The 20,260-nt window shown below is 50.4% G+C and overlaps 1 protein-coding gene across 1 annotated transcript; it reads right to left on the bottom strand.

Annotated features, from left to right (window-relative positions):
• Nucleotides 1–438: 438 nt before the first annotated feature.
• On the bottom strand, nucleotides 439–11,042 carry LOC715096 (galectin-9-like). The gene is made up of 10 exons (XM_077971032.1): nucleotides 10,992–11,042; nucleotides 10,156–10,247; nucleotides 8,039–8,240; nucleotides 6,460–6,570; nucleotides 5,204–5,299; nucleotides 3,127–3,162; nucleotides 2,561–2,611; nucleotides 1,885–1,926; nucleotides 1,033–1,121; nucleotides 439–881 (listed from the first exon to the last, which is right to left on the bottom strand). The coding sequence occupies exons 1-10, from the start codon at nucleotides 11,040–11,042 to the stop codon at nucleotides 638–640; spliced, it is 1,014 nt and encodes a 337-aa protein (XP_077827158.1). The 3' UTR covers nucleotides 439–637.
• Nucleotides 11,043–20,260: the final 9,218 nt, after the last annotated feature.

Raw genomic sequence — 20,260 nt, 5'->3', positions numbered from 1 at the left:
ATGCCAGGGAGACCCACAATGGAACACACACCTAAACGGTGCTTCGGGTCGGCTTCTCCTGACACCCCTTCCCCAAGCCACCTCCTCCCACTGGGACACCAGGTCTGAGGAGCCCAGTTCTGGCCCTGCTGTGACCCTCACAGGCTCTGCCCCAGCCCCTCTCCCATCTCGGAAGCATGGGGCTGTTTCCTGGGGTCCCCCGTTACCACCCTTCCTGTGTCCGAGACTCCTGCCCAAAAGGCTGGAGCCCCAGCCTGCTTTCTCCAACACCCTCTTGGGATTTGCGAGGGACCGTCTGGGAGGAGGTGTAAGGTCACGACCCACTGCCCAAAGGGAGTCCATGCTCTCCCGTCCCACTCCTCTCAGCAGCACCCCCGCCCAATTCCACAGACTCCAAAATGTCTCCAAATGAGTTAAGGAAGCCACGGTCAACCCACATGAATGTGCCAACAAGCATTTTCATTTCTCTATTTCAAAGACACTGGGAAAGGAGCCAGTCCCCTGAAGACAGCACTCTGGTCAGTTGGTGGAGGCCAGTGGGATGCCATCAGACTAGCTTTCTTGGAGGGGGTGAAGGGTTGATACAGAGTGCAAGGTGACAGTGAGGTTAAAGGTCAGAGGGGAGGGGCTGAGGAGGTCACCTCCCACCAGGAGTGGACAGCTGGTGGCTTGGGACTGGGGTGGAGCTGCGTGGGGGATGGGAGGGGAATGAGCGTGGGGCTTCGTCTTCACTGCCCACTCCTTCTCTCTCCCCAGCTGTGCCCCTCTTGTTAGACCCCCAAGAGCTGTTGATCTGGGTGTTGCGGACCACAGCGTTCTCATCAAAACAGGGATTCAGGTGGAAGGCGCTGTGGCTCCCAGAGCACAGGTTGATGTGGAACCTGGGGTGGGCGGCCCATCTGGACCTTTGTCCACTGAGTTCTGGGCCCCATTTCCTCCCTGTCATCCACAGCCTGCCTGAAGCCAAGGGAATGACTGGAATGACCTTGAAGGGCTCTCTCTTCCCAGAGGTCACTGGAGCCCTTGGCTTACCTCTGAGCACTGGGCAGGACAGTGCCCGACAGGATGACGGACTTGGATGGGTACAGCCCTCCCAGAATGGTGGTGACAAAAGGCATCAGCTTTCAGAAGGAGAGGCATGGGTCAGCCAGTGGCAGCCAGGGCAGCCCACCATGCAAAAGGGGAAGACTGTACCAGTTCCCATGAATCTGGGCTGTCAGCTGAGAGGAAGCCCGTGATAGCTTTACTTCATTCCATAAAAGCCAAAGGAAAACTTTCCAGTGCTCCTCAAATTAATGGGCTTAGATTAGTGTCACGAAAAGAACTTTGGGCCGGGCGCGATGGCTCATGCCTGTAATCCCAGCACTCTGGGAGGCCGAGGTGGGCAGATCACGAAGTCAGGAGATTGAGACCATCCTGGCTAACACGGTGAAACCCCATCTCTACTGAAAAATACAAAAAATTAGCTGGGCGTGGTGGTGGGCGCCTGTAGTCCCAGCTGCTTGGGAGGCTGAGGCAGGAGAATGGCGTGAACCTGGGAGGCGGAGCTTGCAGTGAGCCGAGATCGCACCTCTGCACACCAGCCTGGGCGACAGAGCGAGACTCCGTCTTAAAAAAAAAAAAGAAAGGAACTTTGGCCAAACACAACAAGACTCGTGGGGTGAAAAGGGAGGGCTATGCAATGTGCTCACATTGACATGACAGTTTTAAGGTTGAAAGCTCCTCTCTATAGTCTTCTAATTCACTGGGATGCTTTGAAGCCCTTCAGCTTACCAAAGGACTGCTTTTCATTGTTCAAGGCCAGTGGATACCCCCACAGTGGCTCTTCACCCCCAGCCTGCCCACCACAAACAGAACCTCCGCCCTCCCTGAGAAACCACTTACATAGGCGGGGTGGGGGTACATCACAGGTGGGAGGGCGGGAGTCTGTTGAAAAGAAACCAGGAAATTCAATGGGAGAGCACATGTGTGCACGAGCACTCACCCACGTGCACTCACGCATTCCAGAGGGGCCTCCACTGGGAGGCTGACCTCGTGAGGCTTTGGCCCTTGGACTCTCCCATCCACCTCCCTTTTCATGTTAGCCTTCCTGGAACTTCCTGCCGTGTTCCCGGACCCCACCACGGTCACCTGCCCCTCAACCCCTCCATAGGCAGCCCCACTAACGCTAAACTCCCGGCCTGATTTGCACCATCAGGAGAACAGCTTAAGCCTGTGATCAGTAGTGACATCCCGGGGACGCAGGATGCAGGGCCAGGAACCTCACATCCGGGTGCTGGGGCCACTGCACTCCCCACTTGGTGACAGGTGGACCAGTTTCTCTCCCGGTCTCTAGGGAACCTGCCTCTTCCACCACTGGATAAATCCTGCTTCTTCCAGAATCTCTGCTGTCCCAAGAACAGCTTTAGCCACATGTCACCTGTGCCAAGGACTCAGCCCCAGATGTCCCCATCCTCCTTGCTAAACCGCTTTCTTCCTGACTCTAGGGCTCTAGGGAGTTTAGTTCTTGGTGAAGGAGGACACTGTGCAGCTGTGAACTGGCCAGAACTTGTAGACTTACAGAGAACATCTGTCCAGGGGCGCTCTGCACCGTGTGGATGACTGTCTGGGTCTGGAGGAAAGAAACCAGGTCTCACCCAGGCTCTCCCATGTGAAGACCACCAGCTCCCACCAGAGGGCGCCACACGGCAGGCACCTCCAGGGGGCGTAATCAGCCCAATGGCCCCACAGACCCCACAGAGGGTGGGTCCAGCTGTTTCTTCTCTCAAGGGGATGAGGGAGGGCAAAGGTTAGAACCCTGGAGAAGAAAGATGGGGACGCTGGTGGCTCTGGCCCATCTTTCCTCTCAGGGAAACGTCTCTCAGCCTAGCCTCCCTTTGCAGGTGGGAGAAGGGAATGTGGGACACGGTCTTCCGTGGCTGCCCACAGGCTGGCAACTCAGGTTGTTTCATCACGGCCAGCCAACCACATCCAACCCCCCACCTCGCCAGGCCGGGCAGACGGTCAAGGGCCTGGCCTCTGCCCTCCCCACTCCCAATGGGAGAGGCCCAATGCCCGGCCCCGCCTCCTCCATGAGCCCAGAAGAGCCAAAATGAAGAGGATCCAAAAAGAAAGCAAGAGACTTACAATGGGAGCCGGGTTGGCGGGCCGCACGCCGGGAGGCTGGAGGGGTGAGGAGAGTCAGAACGGTGGTTATGGCGGGCACCACAGAACGGGAAGAGACGATGGCAGAACTCCAGGGAGGCTCTTGTGCTCAGAAATGCTTCCCCAGGGCCGGGAGCGGTGGCTCACACCTGTAATCCCAGCACTTTGGGAGGCCGAGGTGGGCAGATCACGAGGTCAGGAGATGGAGACCATCCTGGCTAACACGGTGAAACTCTGTCTCTACTAAAAATACAAAAAAAAAAAAAAAAAAAAAAAATTAGCCGAGTGTGGTGGTGAGCACCTGTAGTTCCAGATACTCAGGAGGCTGAGTTAGGAGAATGGCATGAACCCAGGAGGCACAGCTTGCAATGAGCCAAGATCGCGCCACTGCACTCCAGCCTGGGCCACAGAGCAAGACTTCGTCTCAAAAAAAAAAAAAAAAAAAGAAAAAAGAAAAGAGAAATGCCTCCCCAGAAACACCCACCTCCCTCTTGCTCCCAAGCAAGCCTTCCTGAACCCGTGGTACCTAGATTTTTACCTCCAGGTGCACAGGGCTTTGGGGTTGGGAGGTAAGGTATCCCCATTTGTTCCTCTCAAGAGAGAGAAGACTGGGTTTGATAGAGACTGCACTGCTTTCTGTAGCTCCCACAGCCAAGAGCGTTACTTCCAGTGCCATATCTCACCCGTAAGGTGAGAAGGGGATTTGTTGAAGGCCTGCTGTGGGTCGATTCCTGGGCTTCAGTGCTTTCCAGTGAGGCAAGCAGCCTCAGCTCCTGTGTTCCTGGTGAGGCAGTGAGGCTCAGAAAGATTAAGCAACTTGCCCAAGCTCGCCCAGGTGGAAGGGACCAAATCCAAAACGGCAGCCAGTTCTGTCTGACTGTATCCAGCACACTTTCTGGATACAGAAAGTGCCAGTGCCAGGACCAGGGCCAAAGTTGGGCTGCCCTGCAAAAGTTCCCCGGGGCTCAACCAGTCCTGAAGTCAGCGTGGCAGGAGGCAGGTACCCTGTCTGTACCGTAATGGGCCATAGGAAGACTGCGTAGACAAAGCGCCCCTCCTCCCAGTCCCCACTGCTTGAGTGGCCAGAGGAAGGGCTGCTCGCCTCCTTATCCTGGATCCTGCCCCACCCAGTAGACTGTTCTTGCCCTGGCTGGTATCCCATTCTTCCTGGCTGTGAGAACCACATTCTACATTCATTCATTCATTCACTGAGCCCCTACTGACTGCCGGGCACTCTGCAAATGAATAAGCCATGGTCCTAGCCCTCTGGGGCCTCATGTGCATAGGGAGATGGGGTTGAGTGACGGGGACAGACATGCAAACACAGTTACAATGGGGTGCTGTGAACTGGCATGGCACAGATATGTACAGACTCCATGGGGACATGGCGGGAGCATCCAACAATATTCTGGGCAGGGAGGACTCCCAGAGGAGAGACACTTAGGCAGAGCATGGAAGGGCAATTAGGCGTGTGCTGGGGACGGGCTGGCAGAGGGTGTTTCCGGGACCAGGGACAGCATATGCAAAAGCATGGTGGCCCGAGAGGGCCTCGCGTGAGCCGTGGAGGCTGCGTGAGCTTCGTGGGTTGGGGGTGAGGCAGGGAGGTTGACTGGGGCCAGACTCGGGAGGAATCTGTATGCCCTGCTGGGGAATTTGGGCTTTATTTGAAGGGCTTGGGGCTGTTAAGATTTTTAAGCAGGGAGAGGGTGTAATCAGATTTGCTTATAAGAAGGTCACTGTGGCAGTGGTTGGGTGTGGGGGGTGGGGAACTGGACCCCTGTCGTCATGGTGAGGAATCCCAGAGGCCTGGGCCACGTTGGTGACTTTGGGAGGGAGATACATTGGTGCCTTGGAGAGACATAAAGAAGGGGGAGTGAAGAATCCAGGGTGACTCCCAGGTCCCCAGCTCTGGGTGCCCAGCGGACAGAGACAGGGAACTCTTGAGTGGGCACGATGGTGCCTGTAGACCCTGGTGTCCTGCTGGCTGGGGCCGGCCTCTCAGACCCTCGGTCCTTCCTGCTGTCTGCTCAGCCACCCAGGGCCTCTGTGTTGAACTCACTTTTTGTCTGCGCCCCCTGGGCCTGGGTGGGAAACAGACAGGCTGGGAGAACGGCACCATGGAGAAGGCGGGCTGAACAGGGACTGTGCGGGGGTTCTGTTAAAACAAAAGGCACTGGGTGGTAAGGAGAAGCATTAATGGAGCCAAGAAGAAGCTGAAAGGCAGAGGCAGGGGCAAGAGGGAGAGATCAGGAAGGCAGAGGGATGTGGCAACGCCGAGGCGGGAGGGGAAAGGGCCAGGCTCCGGTGAGTAGCACAGGGGGGCAGTCTCCCTCCAGCTCTTCCCTTCCACCTGCAGGGGAGAGAGTCAGGGAAGGAGGGAATGAGAGACGAGGACCAAAGGGTGAGGAGCCCAGATTTGCTGAGGGCCTACTGCGCACTTCGCTCATCTCAGGGAGCTCCCTCGAATGCCAAAAGGGTAACAGCAGCTCCCATCCAGCTGCTGGTGCCCTGTGGGAATGTGTGCCCAGCATACCCTCATCTTCCCGTTTTTCAGTGGTATTAGTATCTCCTGACCTTCTTTAGTTTTATTTATTTTATTTTGTTATTCAAACAAGAATTTTTTAGAGGTGGGGTCTTGCTGTGTTGCCCAGGCAGAACTAATTCCTGGGCTCAAGCGATTCTCCCGCCTCAGCCTCTTGGGTAGCCAGGATTGCAGACCTCCACCACCGTACCCGGCTCTCCTGACCTTTCAGATGTTGGCAACACATTCAAAGTCTTTAAAACACAGAGGTCAAACAGACCCTGGTGTGGGCCCAGGGGTCCATTGTGTGACCTCTGATATCTGTCTCCTCACTGAACCACACAACCACCCACGGGGGGGCAGGCAATGACCATGCTCATTCTACAAATGAGGAAACCGAGGCTGAGAGAGGCAAAGTCGCTTGTCTAAGATCCCACAGAGGATGAATGGCAGAGCTGGGAATCTGAACTGGATTCAGTTTGGTTCCTGAGCCTGGGCTCTTTCTAGAACAACATGGCCTCCTAACCAGGGTGGAAATCAAGGGGTAAGGAGAAAGGGGTAGCCGAGGAGCCTGGGAGACCAAGGCAGATGTTCTGGACAGAGACAGTGACACAGAGGAGGGGCCGAGTGACAGAGGAGAAGGGGCGGGCAGGCACTGGGACAGGGAAGCAGAGGTTGTCCCCAGAGTCACCTGGGTAGGAGACTGGCTTGGGTCCACCCAGCAGGGCCTAGGCACAGCTACGCTGGGCCCTGCATCCCAGTCCCGGGGACCGGTGCCAGGTGGACAGTCTGACCTGGAAGCTGATGCAGGACAGCTGCACAGCGCCATTGACGGAGATGGTGTCCACACGGTGGAAGGGCACGCGGTGGAAGTACTGCACGAAGAGGCTCCCGTTCACCATCACCTGCCAGAGGAGAGCATGTGTTCCGGGGCAGGTGCCCCAGGCCGGGATGGGGACCCCCCCTGCGCTCCTGGACCCTCCTTCTAGAAAATGAAGACCTGAGTCTGGGCCTCACTGTGGGGCCAGTTACAGGAACGTGTGTGACCCGAAGGGCATCAACCCGAGTCTCTACTGGGCTCCAGTGGTTGGGTTTTCGTTCTTCTGGTCGTTTACTGCAGTAGGTTTTTCTTTCTAGTCTTAGCTCACCTGGGGCTTCATTTATTTATTATTTATTTACCTTCAACTTTTTTTTTTTTTTTTTTTTTTTGAGATCGAGTATCAGTCTGTCTCCCAGGCTGGAGCACAGTGGTTCAAGCCATTCTTGTGCCTCAGCCTCCCGAGTAGCTGGGATTACAGGTGCCCACCACCACACCCAGGTAATTTTTGTATTTTTAGTAGAGACAGGGTTTCACCATGTTGGCCAGGCTGGTCTTGAACTCCTGACCTGAAGTGATCTGCCCTCCTCAGCCTCCCAAAGTGCTGGGATTATAGGCATGATCCACTGTGCTCATCCCCTTCAACTTTTATTTTAAGTTCCAGGGTATGAGTACAGGATGTGCAGGTTTGTTAACTAAGTAAACGAGGGCCATGTGGTTTGCTGCACAGATCAACTCATCAGCTTGGTATCAAGCCCAACATCCATTAGCTAATCTTCCTGATGCTCTCCCTCCTCCACAAGGACCCAGGGTGTGTTGTCTCCCACCTTGTGTACATGTGCTCTTATCATTCAGTTCCTACTTATAAGAGAACATGTGGTGTTTGCTTTTCTGCTCCTGCGTTAGTTTGTTGAGGAAAAAGGCTTCCAGCTCCATACATGTTCCTGCAAACGACATGATCTTGTTTGTTTTTATGGCTGCAGGGGTATTATTTAAATATGCATAAAATGCTCACGGGAAACAGAGGAGAGGTGACCTCGGGTTGCATACTGAGTGGATGGGAACATCCTTATCTCAGATAAGCATATTCAGACTGACTTACCCACCGGCTTCTCAAGCCCAGAGACCTACACTACTTGCAAAGGTAATTTGCAATGTGCTTACAAAACTATACCCTTAATAGACCCTGGATAAAGGCTGGAACAATGTCGCTGAAAAGTAAATGTTACCAGGGACCTGGAGAGGAGGAATGGTGACAGCAGAGGAATGGAATGAGCTTGGAATTCAAAGACACACAACACCAAACAGCAACGTGATGACTCCTCTAGTTCTTATTTTCAGAGTAAAAGAAGCAGCAGGCACACCTGTAGATTCAGGTGAAGGTGCAGAAGGAGACTATGCAGCCATGGGTAACACCTTACAAGGAAATGGTCGTGTTATCTGTATAGTGGTGTCACTCTGGCTGAATGTCAATTGAAGTGATTACTTAAAAGCCATTCACCTGATAGGGCTGGGGGGTCCCAGGGCTGAGAGGTGGGGAGAGGATTCCTGCTCACCTTGAAATCTGAGCTCTGCACCAGGAAGCAGAGGTCAAAGGGCATTCCCTGCTGGGAGAGAATGTGCATCTTCCTATCCTCAGGCTCCCAGCTTCCTTTCTGCCTTGTGTTGCACACCACGTACCCTCCCTCTTCAAATGGAGGGTTGAAGTGGAAGGCAAGGTCGTTTCCACTGAAGCCGGTCTGAAAGTCCACAGCAAACCTAGGCCCAGGGAAAGCAAATAGTTCTCTGTGGCATGGTTTATTGCCAGTGATAGGCATAGGAGGGCCTCGGCGCCTCTGCCCTGCATTTGTCTGGGATCTTGCATAGAACCTGCCTGGCAGAGACTGGTTGGTTGGCATCCTTTTTTTTCTCTAACTTGGATCTAATGTGTTTTTGTGCAATTATTGCATTTTGCCTTTACAGTATGATTTTCTAAAAATAAGTAGAAAATGGCTAAGGAAAAGTGCTGGCATGAGCAAACAAGAAGCATAGGTCTTGGAAAGTGATTACCAATTGGTACCAAAGATGGAAGTTGCTAAGCACAACTAGAAGACAGAGCCTTCCGTGCCAGTGGACACTTGTTGGAAGCCAGCACATGCCTGACTAAGTGGGAAAGAAGAGAACAACTGTAGAGAGCATGTGAAATTGGGGCTGGGCACAGTGGCTCACGCCTGTAATCCCAGCACTTTGGGAGGCCAAGGTGGGTGGATCACTTAAGCCCAGGAGTTCGAGACCAGCCTGGGCAACACAGCGAGATCTCATCTCTACTTAAAAAGAAAAATTAATTAGCTGGGCATCATAGTGCACTCTTGTAGTCCCAGCTGCTCTGGAGGCTGAGATGGGAGGATCACTCGAGTCCTGGAATTCGAGGCTGCAGTGAGCTATGATCGTACCACTGCACTCCAGACTGGGTGAAAGAAAAAGTCTCTGTCTCAAAAGAAAAAAATCAATTAATTAAATGAATAAATGAAGACGATTACATCTGAAATATCTCTGTATGTATTTTTCCCTTGGAGTCCTTCAGCTTCATCCCTGTAGTCCTTTGGAAATTCCTGCCCCAAGGAAGGGAGAGGCAGAAAGCTCCTGAGAGGAGAGCGCCCTCTGAGGTAGGATCTGTCTCTGTTCCACAGGATGGGAGTGGGAAGCCCTCCTGGTGCTGGCAGGTGGGGGAGGCGGAGGGAGAGGGAGAGAGGAAGGGGCGGAAGATCAGAGGCTTGGTCCTGATTCCCCTGGTTGGAGGGTTCAGGGGGATCAGGGGCCTCCCTGCCCTTGGCATCTCCTGGGGGAGGTCACTAAGAATCTAGGTGGCCGAGCTGAGGTTGAGCAGGGATCTGCGAGGCCCAGAAGGAGAGGTCCTCTGGGACTGAGGCAGAGGGGCTTCTGTGAGAGAGCAATGAGTCCAAGAGGCTCTTCTGTGGGCCCCACAGACTTCAGCAGGCAGCCACCCGTGGTCTCCCACCAAGACAAGAGAGAGCTGCACACCTCTGTGCCACCCAGTCGGGGCGCCCCGGCAGGGGTCAGCCAGATCCTTTTGAGAGTCTAGAGCCTTCCCAGTCCCTGAGAAGTCATGTGAGCTCCTCATGACTCCTCATGACTCACAAGGTGGGTGGGAGCCCACCTTGGGAGGGAGGAGGGGGTGGGAAAGAGCCCTAATACGATGTTGGTATTTTGAATTGATTTAGTAGTTTCCAGAAAAGGCCTTGAAACCAAAAGAGACCAAATTACTTTTGATGGCGATTTTCAATATTTTCACATCAGCAGAAGGAGAGCTTCAGAGTGGATGAGAGCAGTGATGGGAAATGGAGGAAGTTTGATTTTTGTAACTCTTAGTTACAGTGTGCAAAGTTCAACCCAGAACATAATCCTCCAACTCTGACCATCCCACTCCCTCCTTAGACTGCCAGCTCCCAGGGCCCCATTCATCCCGGAGTCCAGGTTAATGGCGCCCCTGGCTGCAGGTTGTGCCTGCGGAGTGGTGCCCGGCAGCATGGGTTAGGGACGCATTGGGCCTCCCCTGAGCCAGGCACGTGAGCTTGGATGTTGTTGTCTGAACTAACCCAGGCTCACAGGCCCAGTGGTTTACTAAGGGACGAGGCTGGAGTGAAACGTTTCCATCCATTACACACACACACACCTGCTTCTACTGGAGCTGAGAACAGTCCCATTGACAGTGATCTGAAGTCCGTCCTGGAGACCCCCTTGGACAGTCGCAGAAAAGGGGACGGCCTGCAGGGAAAAGGTGTGGGACCATCAGTCAGGTGGCCGACCTCCTGTTTGCTCCCCTCCAGCGCTAGTCAGTGGCCGGCCTGGGTGTGACAGCGCCATGCAAGGGGATGGGGTGCGGCTATGACCAGTATATACGGAGTCTCAGCCCCAGGGGTCTTAGGGTCCTGTGTGGAGGCAGACACAAATCCAATCAGTTACTCAGACAGTCTAAGCTTGTGATAAGGAGAAGCCTGGCCCTGAGAGGACACGACAGGGAGCTGAGCTTGTGTGAGAGTCTGAGAGGCGGTGGAGGCTGCATCAGGAACGCACCAGGCTGAAGGCCTTCCTTCCAGGCAGGGAAGAGGCAGGCAGACGCCCCGGGCTGGTAAGGAACTAGGTAGTAATGGGGGCTGCTGGACCTCATGCCAAGCTCCCAGTAAAGCGCCCAGGGCCTTGGCTGGGGACTCAGGAGGCTCAAGGGGCCAAAGAGACCCATCAGGGGTCTGGAGGGTAAATCTTTGACTCACCCGAGAGGCACAAGAAGAAACCATGTCCCTCTCCCCACCACCACCATATAACGGTGGCCACCGTGACCTTTGCCCTCCTGGCCACCTTCAGCAGAGCCTCTTCCCAGATGCCCTCTGCAGCCATGGGGCAGCCGCCTCCTCTACTTCTGCCCCCGGGCTCCCCATTCCTTCCCTCAGGCCCTCAGCAGCCCCAAGCCCTAGTGTAGTTTCCTCACCCATCCCAGGCCCCACGGGCTACCACTTTGTCAAATTCTGTCTTCCGGGGCTCTTTAAAGGAGCGATGGGCCATGGTGAGGATGCATCGCTTCAGAGTCAGGCCAACTCCAGGTCTGAATCCTAGCTCTGCTGCTCATGACCTGAGTGGCCTTGGGAAGCCTACTTCACCTCTCTTTGCCTCAGTTTTCTCATCTGTAAAATGGGAAGGTGTTTCTCCTACTGCATGTGACTGATGATTTCATGAGAAAAGGCCTGTGATGGAAGAGACTGGCACATAGGAGATGCTTCTCCACTGTCACCCACCCCCCACCTTGGTCTCTCTGAGCAAAATTCACAAACTGGTACTTCCAGTTTTCAAAGTTTATTCCGAAATGCCTCATATCCAGTGTGGTTCTATAACCTGCATTAAAGTACAGTTCTATCTCCTGGCTGATTTTCACATTCTTCAGGTTTTTAATGTCTTCTCTAAAATCTCCTTTAGGTCAATTTCCAACACAAATTAAATGCCTAAAGGAGCCAGGCAGGGATGTGTTATGAGTCAGATGGCCAGGTAGGGAGTGGTGGGGACTGTGGCAAAGTAGACGTCACACCCCTCATCTAAAAAGTCAACATCTACTCAGCGCTAACCAGTGATTACCATCTAGGCCCAGGATTGGCAAAGCTTCCAAATTTTTAAGAGAAGACAGAAATCTGAATTTATTTTTCTGTAAAACTTTCTAATTTCTTGGAGGAAAATTTTTGTCAAAATGGATTATGTAAAACTTCCTGGCTGGGTACAGTGGCTCGCATCTATAATCACAGGATGTTGGGAGGCCGAGGCAAAACAATCACTTGAACCCAGGAGTTTGAGGCCAGCCTGGGCAACATAGCGGGATCTCTACAAAAACTAAAAAAATAGCCTGATGTGGCACACACTTTTAACCCCAGCTACTTGGGAGGCTGAGGTGGGAGGATCGCTTGAGCCTGGGAGGTTGAGGCCACAATCGCGACACCACACTCCAACCTGGGCAACAAAGCGAGATTCTGTCTCAAATGAAATTCCCCAAATTCCCATATTATAGAGATACACAATGAAATATTTGCAATGGAATGGTATTTTCATATCTGAAGGTGGGAAGGGAAGCAAGCGAGGGAGGGTATAGGATGAAGCAAGATAGGTCTGAGTTGATCGTTGTTGGAGCAGAGTGATGGGTGTGTGTTGTTGATGGTACAATTCCCTCTGCATGTTTGAATTTCCTATAATAACAAGTTAGAAGAAACACTGTGAAGGCCAAACAGAAAACACCCGCCAGCCAAATTCAGCCTACTGGCCACTGCTTTCTGGTCTGTATTGCTGAGTTGTGTGACCACACAGGACCCTGGGAAACCCGTCCTAGCTCAGTGTACACACCTGGCACCGTGAAAGCCCCAGGAAATCTGGGATCTGACTCAGATAGACTCTGCTCCCCATGGATTTGAGGGGGTGTCTTTTGTTGCCCCTCAGGTCAGCTCTGAACTCTGCCATTAAGTACTTTAGTGACCTCAAGCAAAGCACAGCTTCTCTGTGTCTCTGACTTCTCTTTCTTGTCCCTGTCTACACCCGCAGTGTGGGGGAAGGAGAGTCAGCCTGATCCAGGTATGGACCAGCATGACCTAGGATTGGGAAGCCTGTTATTCCTGAAACATGTCTGTGGAAGATTTTTCCCCTTGCCTGTTTGTGGAGGCCTGTGATTCTCTCCAGAGCCTTTCATACCATCATGAGAGACAACGCTGGAAATACACACCCTCCTGGGAAGCATGCGGCCTCCACTCAAGCGTATTCACACCACAGCGTCTAGAATTGAAGGCAGAGCGTGATGGACGTGGGCTCACAAGTACACACAAGGCTTAATTAAGGAAGCCAGGAGGGAGAAAGAGCAAGTACAGATCATGGGGGTGGGACAGGGCAGGCTAATCTCCAAGGCAACAAGTTCCCCAAAAAAGTTCTGTGAGTTTTCAAAATGTCTGAAATGGTGCCTTCAAATTCTGAGAAACAAGATTATTTTAGTTTAGTTTAGTTTGAGATGGGTTCTCCCTCTGTTGCCGAGGCTGGAGTGCAGTGAGGGGTGTGATCATGGTTCACTGCAGCCTCCACCTCCTGGGCCCAAGTGATCCTCCCACCTCAGCCTCACGAATAGCTGAGACCAAATAGGTACATGCCACCATGCCCCACTGATGTTTAAGTTTTTTTGAAAAGAGGGGTTCTCAATGTGTCGCCAGGGCTGGTCTTGAACACCTGGGCTGAAGTGATCCTTCTGTCTCGGCCTCCCAAAGGGCTAGGATTTCAGGTATGAAACACCATGCCTGGCCTGAAAAATGAAATTTTAAATAGAAAGTTATCCTACAAACAAGGTTATTCATTGCAGTATTATAATACAAAAGATTATAAAGCAAAGCATTGGAAAGAGCTTAAATGTCTTCCAACAGGAGAAAAGTGAAATAAATTAGGGTATTTCCATATAATAGGTTCTGTGTAGCCTTAAAAAGAAAAGAAAAAGAGGAAGACAGAACTCTGAGCACTGATATGGAATGATGCCATTGGTATAAAAAGTGGGTGACGGAAGGCTATGGACTTGCATTTATTTATTTATAAATAAAATATCTCTGGAAGGATTTACAAGAAACTTATAACACTGGGTATCAGTGGGCCACCCCCCAGAAACATCCACATTCGAATCCCCGGAAACTGTGAATATGTTGTAGAAGGGACTTCACAGATGTGATTGAATTAATAATTTTGGCATGGGGAGATTGTCCTGATTTTACAGGTAGTCCCAATGTGATCACAAGGATCCTATAAAAGGGAGGCAGGAGAATGAGTCAGAGGTAGGAGATGTGACAACAGAAGCAACAAGAAGTTTTGGTTTTTTGTTTGTTTGTTTTATGTTTTTTTTTTTTTTGAGACAGGATCTCACTCTGTCACCCAAGCTGGAGTGCAGTGGCGTGATCTCAGCTCTCTGCAGCCTCTACTTTCCCAGGCTGATACAATTCCCCCAACCTCAGACTCCCAGGTAGCTGGCTGTACAGGTATGCACCACTATGCTCATCCAATTTTTTTCTATTTTTTGTAGATACATGATCTCACTTTGTTGCCTAGGCTAGTCTCCAGCTCCTGGACTGAAGAGATCCTACTGTCTTGGCTTCCCAAAGTGCTTGGATTATAGGCATGAGCCACTGTGCCTGGACAAAGCTACTGGTTTTAAAGATGGCAGGAGGGGCCATAAACCAAGGCATGCAGGCAGCCCCTAGAAGCTGGAAAAGGAAAAGAAACAGATTCTCCCCTGGAGCCTCCGGAAGGAAACAACCTTGCTGACACGCTGATTTTAACATCTGACCTCCAGAATCATTAAGAGTATAAATTTGTTGTTTTAAGATTGGCCAGGCGAGGCTGCTGTGGAATTTAGATCTGTGTGTCCAGGAAACCCAGGAAAACAACCGGACTCACTTTTGCTCCGCAGGATGCAGGAGGATGGATTTTTGCACTGGATTTATGGTCCCACTGGCTCCCCTCCCAGCTCTGTACACTGGCAATTCTGACATTGGCCAAGTCGCTTGACCTACCCGTGCCCCAGTTCCCTCCTCTGAACGGTAGGACAGTAACACCACCCGGCAGAGTTCTGAGAGGACTGGGTGTGATGCCGTGAGCTGAGCCCCTGGCTCGTGTTGGCCTTGACAGTGCAGCTCTTTGCATGGAATGAATCGATCCCTCTGCTGAGTCAGAACTTGCTCTCTGTTCCTGGTTGTGCCCAGAGACCAGGGACTTTCCCTCTTCTTCTTATTTGGAAGTCTAGAAAGCAGAGCTCAGCCCTGCGGACCAGAATGTGGGCAACCTTGTTCTGGACTCAGCGTCACCAGAGGACACCCAGGCTCAGCCCCGACGATGGGGAGCTCAGCCTGGCTGGTCGAGACTGACCACCAGCTGGAACCAGTACGTGGCTCTTAGCCAAAGTGCCCCATTGCCTCAGAAGCTCCACAGTCCTGCTGACCACCTTCCATGACACTTTGATTTTAGCCTTCTGACCTCCAACACTGTAAGAACAAATGTGTTGTTTTAAGGTTGGCCAACTAAGGCTGCTGTGGCATCTGGATCCATGTGTGTCTGTGAGAGTGCACGACACTGCACTCCAGCCTGGGCAATAGAGCAAGACTCTGTCTCAACAAATTAAAAAATAAAAAAATAAAAAAAACTGCTTGGTGAGTTGTAATACAGTCAAATATGTACTTCTATGTTCTGGCTTTTCTACTTCTAAAAAATTACCCAAGAAAAAGGAAAACATATGTGCCTGTTTTAACAGCTTTACTCATCATTGCCCCAGGCTGGAAACAATGCAAATGTTCACCAAAGGAGAAGGGAGAAATAAATTGTGGTTTTCATACAACAGAGTAGCCCTCAGCAATAAAAAGGAGCTAGGCCACAGGAAACATCAATGGGCCTCGCAACTGAGTGGAAGCCAGATCCAAACAGACACATGCTGTGAGAATTCCATTCGAGTCAAGTTGAACAACAGGCCAGAATGGCGTCACCCTTGGGGGTCACTGACTGGGAGGGGCACGAAGGAGTCTTTGAGAGGCTGGAAATGTTCTGGATCTGGTTCTAAGTGGTGGTGGCACAGGTGTTTACATCCATTAACAACAGGCTGAGGCTGGGTGCAGCGGCTGACACCTGTAATTCAGTACTTTGGGAGGCTGAGGCAGGAGGATTGCTTGAGCCCAGGAGTTCGAGACCAGCCTGGGCAGCATAGTGAGACCTTGTCTCTACTAAAAATAAAAAAAATTAGTGGGGCATGGGGGTGCATGCCTGTAGTCCCAGCTACAGGGAGGCTGAGGCAGGAGGATTGCTTGAGCTTGGCAGGTTGAGGCCATAGTGAGCTATGGTCGCACCGCTGCACTCCAGGTTGGGTAACAGAGCAAGACGTCTCAAAACAAAACAAAACTCAACAGAAAACCAGGATCTGTACATTTTACTCTACCTAGACAATATATCTCTAAAAAACACTGCTAAAAGAAAAAAATCTACCAGAGCCCAATGAGACACAGGCACAGCTCAGAGTTCTAGCAAATGAACACCGTGGCATTAACTTGAGCCTTGGAGGTGAGTGACAGGTAAGCAGCCCACTAGTGAGTCCAGTCTATAAAGGACGGCCCTCTGCTCCACACCCTGCCTGGAGGGGCCCCAGTCATACTCACCGGCCATCAAAAGTTCAATGGCTAAACAATGTGTACAAAATACATAAAATGGGCGGGGCGTGGTGGCTCACACCTGTAATCCCAACACTTTGGGAGGCTGAGGCATGCAGATCAGCTGAAGTCAGGAGTTCAAGACCCAGCCTGGCCCGTCTCTACTAAAAATACAAAAATTAGCTAGGGACAGTGGCTCACACCTGTAATTCCAGCTACTCGGGAGGCTGAGGCAGGAGAATCACTTGAACCTGGGAGGTGGAGGTTTCAGTGAGCCGAGATCACGCCACTGCACTCCAGCCTGGGTGATGGAGTGAGACTCTGTCTCAAAAAAATATATATATTACAAAAAATGGACTGAGGCTCTGATGCATGCTTTAACATGGATGAAACCTTGAAAACATTATGCTAAGTGAAATAAAGACAGCCACAAAAGGACAAATGTTGTATGATCCCACTTACATGAGGTATCTAGAATGGGCAAATTCTTAGGAACAAAGTAAAATAGAGGTTACTAGCAGCTAGGGAGAGGGGAAATGAAGTTACTGTTTAATGGTTACAGTTTGTTTTGTGTGGGGCGAAGAAAAATTTTTCAAATAAATAGCGGTGGTGATTACACCACATTGTCAATGTACTTGGTGCCACTGAATTGTACACTTCAAAATTGTTATAAAGATAAATTTTATGTTAACATACATTTTATATCACAACTTTTTTTTGTTTGTTTTTTTGAGACAGTCTTGCCGTATGGCCCCAGGCTGGAGTGCACTAGCACAGTCTTGACTCACTGCAAACTCTGCCTCCAGGGTTCAAGCAATTCTGGTGCCTCAGCCTCCTGAGTAGCTGGGATTATAGGCACCTGCCACCAGGCCTGGCTAATTTTTGTATTTTTCTTAGTATAGATGGGGTTTCGCCATGTTGACCGGGCTGGTTTCAAACTCCTGAACTCAGGTGATCCGGCTGCCTCAGCCTGCCAAAGTGCTAGAATTACAAGCATAAGCCACTGTGCCTGACCTTATCACAACTTTTTTTTTTTTTTTGGAGGTGGAGTCTCACTCTGTCTCCCAGGCTGGAGTGCAGTGGCATGATCTTGGCTCACTGCAACCTCAGCCTCCCAGATTCAAGCAATTCTTTTACCTCAGCCTCCTGAGTAGCTGGAACTACATGCGCACACCGCCAACCCTCGCTAATTTTTTTTTTTTTTTTTTTGTATTTTAATAGAGAAGGGATTTCATCATGTTGCACAGGCTGGTCTCGAAGTCCTTAGCTCAGGCAATCTGCCCGCCTTAGCCTCCCATAGTGCTAGGATTACAGGCATGAGCCACCACACCTCGCCTATCACAACTTTTTAAAAGTGAAAAGATATGTACATAGAAGTATTCCTTACATTTGTATCTACATTATTAAAAACTGCAAACCAGCTGAAGTATAAATGGGGAAACAGTTTAACACACATCAGTAAGACTGAAACTTGTTTATGCTAAGACAGAAAATATAAAATGATGTGCGCTAGGAGAATAACTATTAAATACATGCCAATTGGCCCAGTGTGGTGGCTCATGTCCTCTAATGCCAGCACTTTGGGAGGCCGAGGCGGGTGGATCACCTGAGGTCAAGTGTTCGAGACCAGCCTGGCCAACATGGTGAAACCCCATCTCTAATAAAAATACAAAAATTAGCTGGGTATGATGCTGGGTGCCTGTAGTCCCAGCTACTGGGGAGGCTGAGGCAGGAGAATTGCGTGAACTCAGGAGGTGGAGGTTGTAGTGAGGCGAGATGGTGCCACGGCACTCCAGCCTGGGCAACAGAGAGACACTCCATTTCAAAAAAAAAAAAAATCTATTGCCCAGATCAACAAACTAATTTTGTGCCAGTTGCCTTAATGAAGATAAAATAAATGAAATAAACTACTAAATTAAGTGCAAAGGAGCAGAAAATCTATTAATTTGGTGATTTTATTAAGAATGATGATAGCTAATATTCATGGTGAGCTTGTTATAAGCCACATCCTATCCTAAATGTCTTACTTGTTTTAACTTCATCCTCCCAACACTTCTGTGAGATTGATTCTAAAATTCTCTTCACTTAGAAACAACTGGGGCCTAGAGAGGAGATTTCTCTGTGCCATGTGATGCTGTTTCGTAGCATTTTGCCCCCCAGTAGAGCTTCTTTCAAAATTGGGGTCAATCCTCTCAAATCCCTTTGCTGCTTTATCAACTAAGTTTCTACACGCTTCTGAATCCTTTGTTGTCATTTCAACAATGTTTACAGCATCCTCACCAGTGGAACCCATCTCAGGAAACCACTTTCTTTGCTTATCTGTTAAAATCAGCTCCTCACCTGTTCACGTTTTATCATGAGATTGTTGCAATTTGGTCACATCTTCAGGCTCCACTTCTCATTCTAGTTCTCTTGTGAGTTCTGCCACATCTGTGGTTGCTTTCTCCACTGAAGGCTTGAGCCCCTCAAAGTCATCCAGGGTGGTTGGAATCAATTTCTTCCAAACTCCTGTTAATGTTGCTATTCTGACCTCCTCATGAATGTTCTTAATGGCATCTAGAATGGTGACTCCTTTCCACAACGCTTTCCATTTACTTTGCACAGATCCATCAGAAGAATCACTATCTATGGCAGCTTTAGCCTCACAAAATGTATTTCTTAACTAAGAAGACTTGAAAGTCAAAATCACTCCTCGAACCACGGGCTTCGGAATGCATGTTGTGTTGGCAGCGTGAAAACAGTATTCCTCTCCTTGTGCATCTCCACCAGAGATCTTGAGGAGCCAGGTGCGTTGTCAAAAAGAAATAGTATTTTGAAAGAATTCTTTTTTCTGAGCAGTAGGTCTCCACAGTGGGCTTTAAATATTCAGCAAATCATGCTGTAACCAGATGTCTTCCAGGCTTTGTTATTAAATTTATAGAGCACAGGTAGAGTAGATTGAACATAATTCTTAAGGGCTCTACCATTTCTGGGATGGTAAACAAACAATGGCTTCAATTTAAAGTCACCAGCTAGACTGGCCTCTAAGAAGAGAGTCAGCTGTCCTTTGACGCTTTGAAGCCAGGCACTGACTTCTCGTTTCTAGGAGGAAAGTCCTAAATGGCATCTTCTTCCATCAAAAGGCTGTTTCTTCTACATTGAATATCTGTTGCTTAGTGGAGCCACCTTTATCAATGATCTTAGCTAGATTTTCTGAATGACTTGCTGCAGACTCTACATCAGCACTTGCTGCTTCAAACTTGTATTTTTTATTTATTCATTTATTTATTTATTTTGAGATGGAGTCTTGCTCTGTCACCCAGGCTGGAGTGCAATGGCACAATCTCAGCTCACTGCAACCTCCGCCTCCCAGGCTCAAGCGATTCTCCTGCCTCAGCCTCCTGAGTAGCTGAGATTACAGGCACGTGCCACCGTACCCAGCTAACTTTTGTACTTTTAGTAGAGATGGAGTTTCACCATGTTGCCCAGGCTGGCCTTGAACTCCTGACCTCAGGTGATCCACCTGCCTTGGCCTCCCAAAGTGCTGGGATTACAGGTGTGAGCCACCACGCCTGGCCTAATTTTTGTATTTTTAGTAGAGACGGGGTTTCACCATGTTGGCCAGGCTGGTCTTGAACTCCTGACCTCGTGATCTCTCTGCCTCGGCCTCCCAAAGTCCTGGGATTACAGGCGTGATCCACCACCGGGCCCGGCCAACCTCGCACTTTTATATTATAGAAATGACTTCTTTCCTTAAACCCCATGAACCAACCTCTGTTAGCTTCAAACTTTTCTTCAGTGACTTCCTCACCTCTTTCACAGAACTGAAGTGCGCTAGGGGCTTGCCCTGGATTAGGCTTTGCCTTAAGGGAATGTTGTGGGTGGTTTGATCTTCTAGCCAGGTGCTAAAACTTCCTCCATATCAGCAATAGGGCTGTTTCGCTTTCTTATCATTTGTGTATTCACTGAAGTGGCACTTTTAATTTCCTTCAAGAACTTTCCCTTTGTTTTCACAACTTGCCTAACGGGAACAAGAGGCCCAGCTTTCAGCTGAGGTCAGCTTTCAGTATGCTTTCTTCACTGAAGGTAGTCGTTTCTGCCTTTTACTGGGTATAT

The sequence above is a fragment of the Macaca mulatta genome, chromosome 16, assembly GCF_049350105.2.
Source record: "Macaca mulatta isolate MMU2019108-1 chromosome 16, T2T-MMU8v2.0, whole genome shotgun sequence".
In the NCBI taxonomy this organism is placed as follows: Eukaryota; Metazoa; Chordata; class Mammalia; order Primates; family Cercopithecidae; genus Macaca; species Macaca mulatta.
This window is presented reverse-complemented; position numbering and strand designations above follow the sequence as displayed.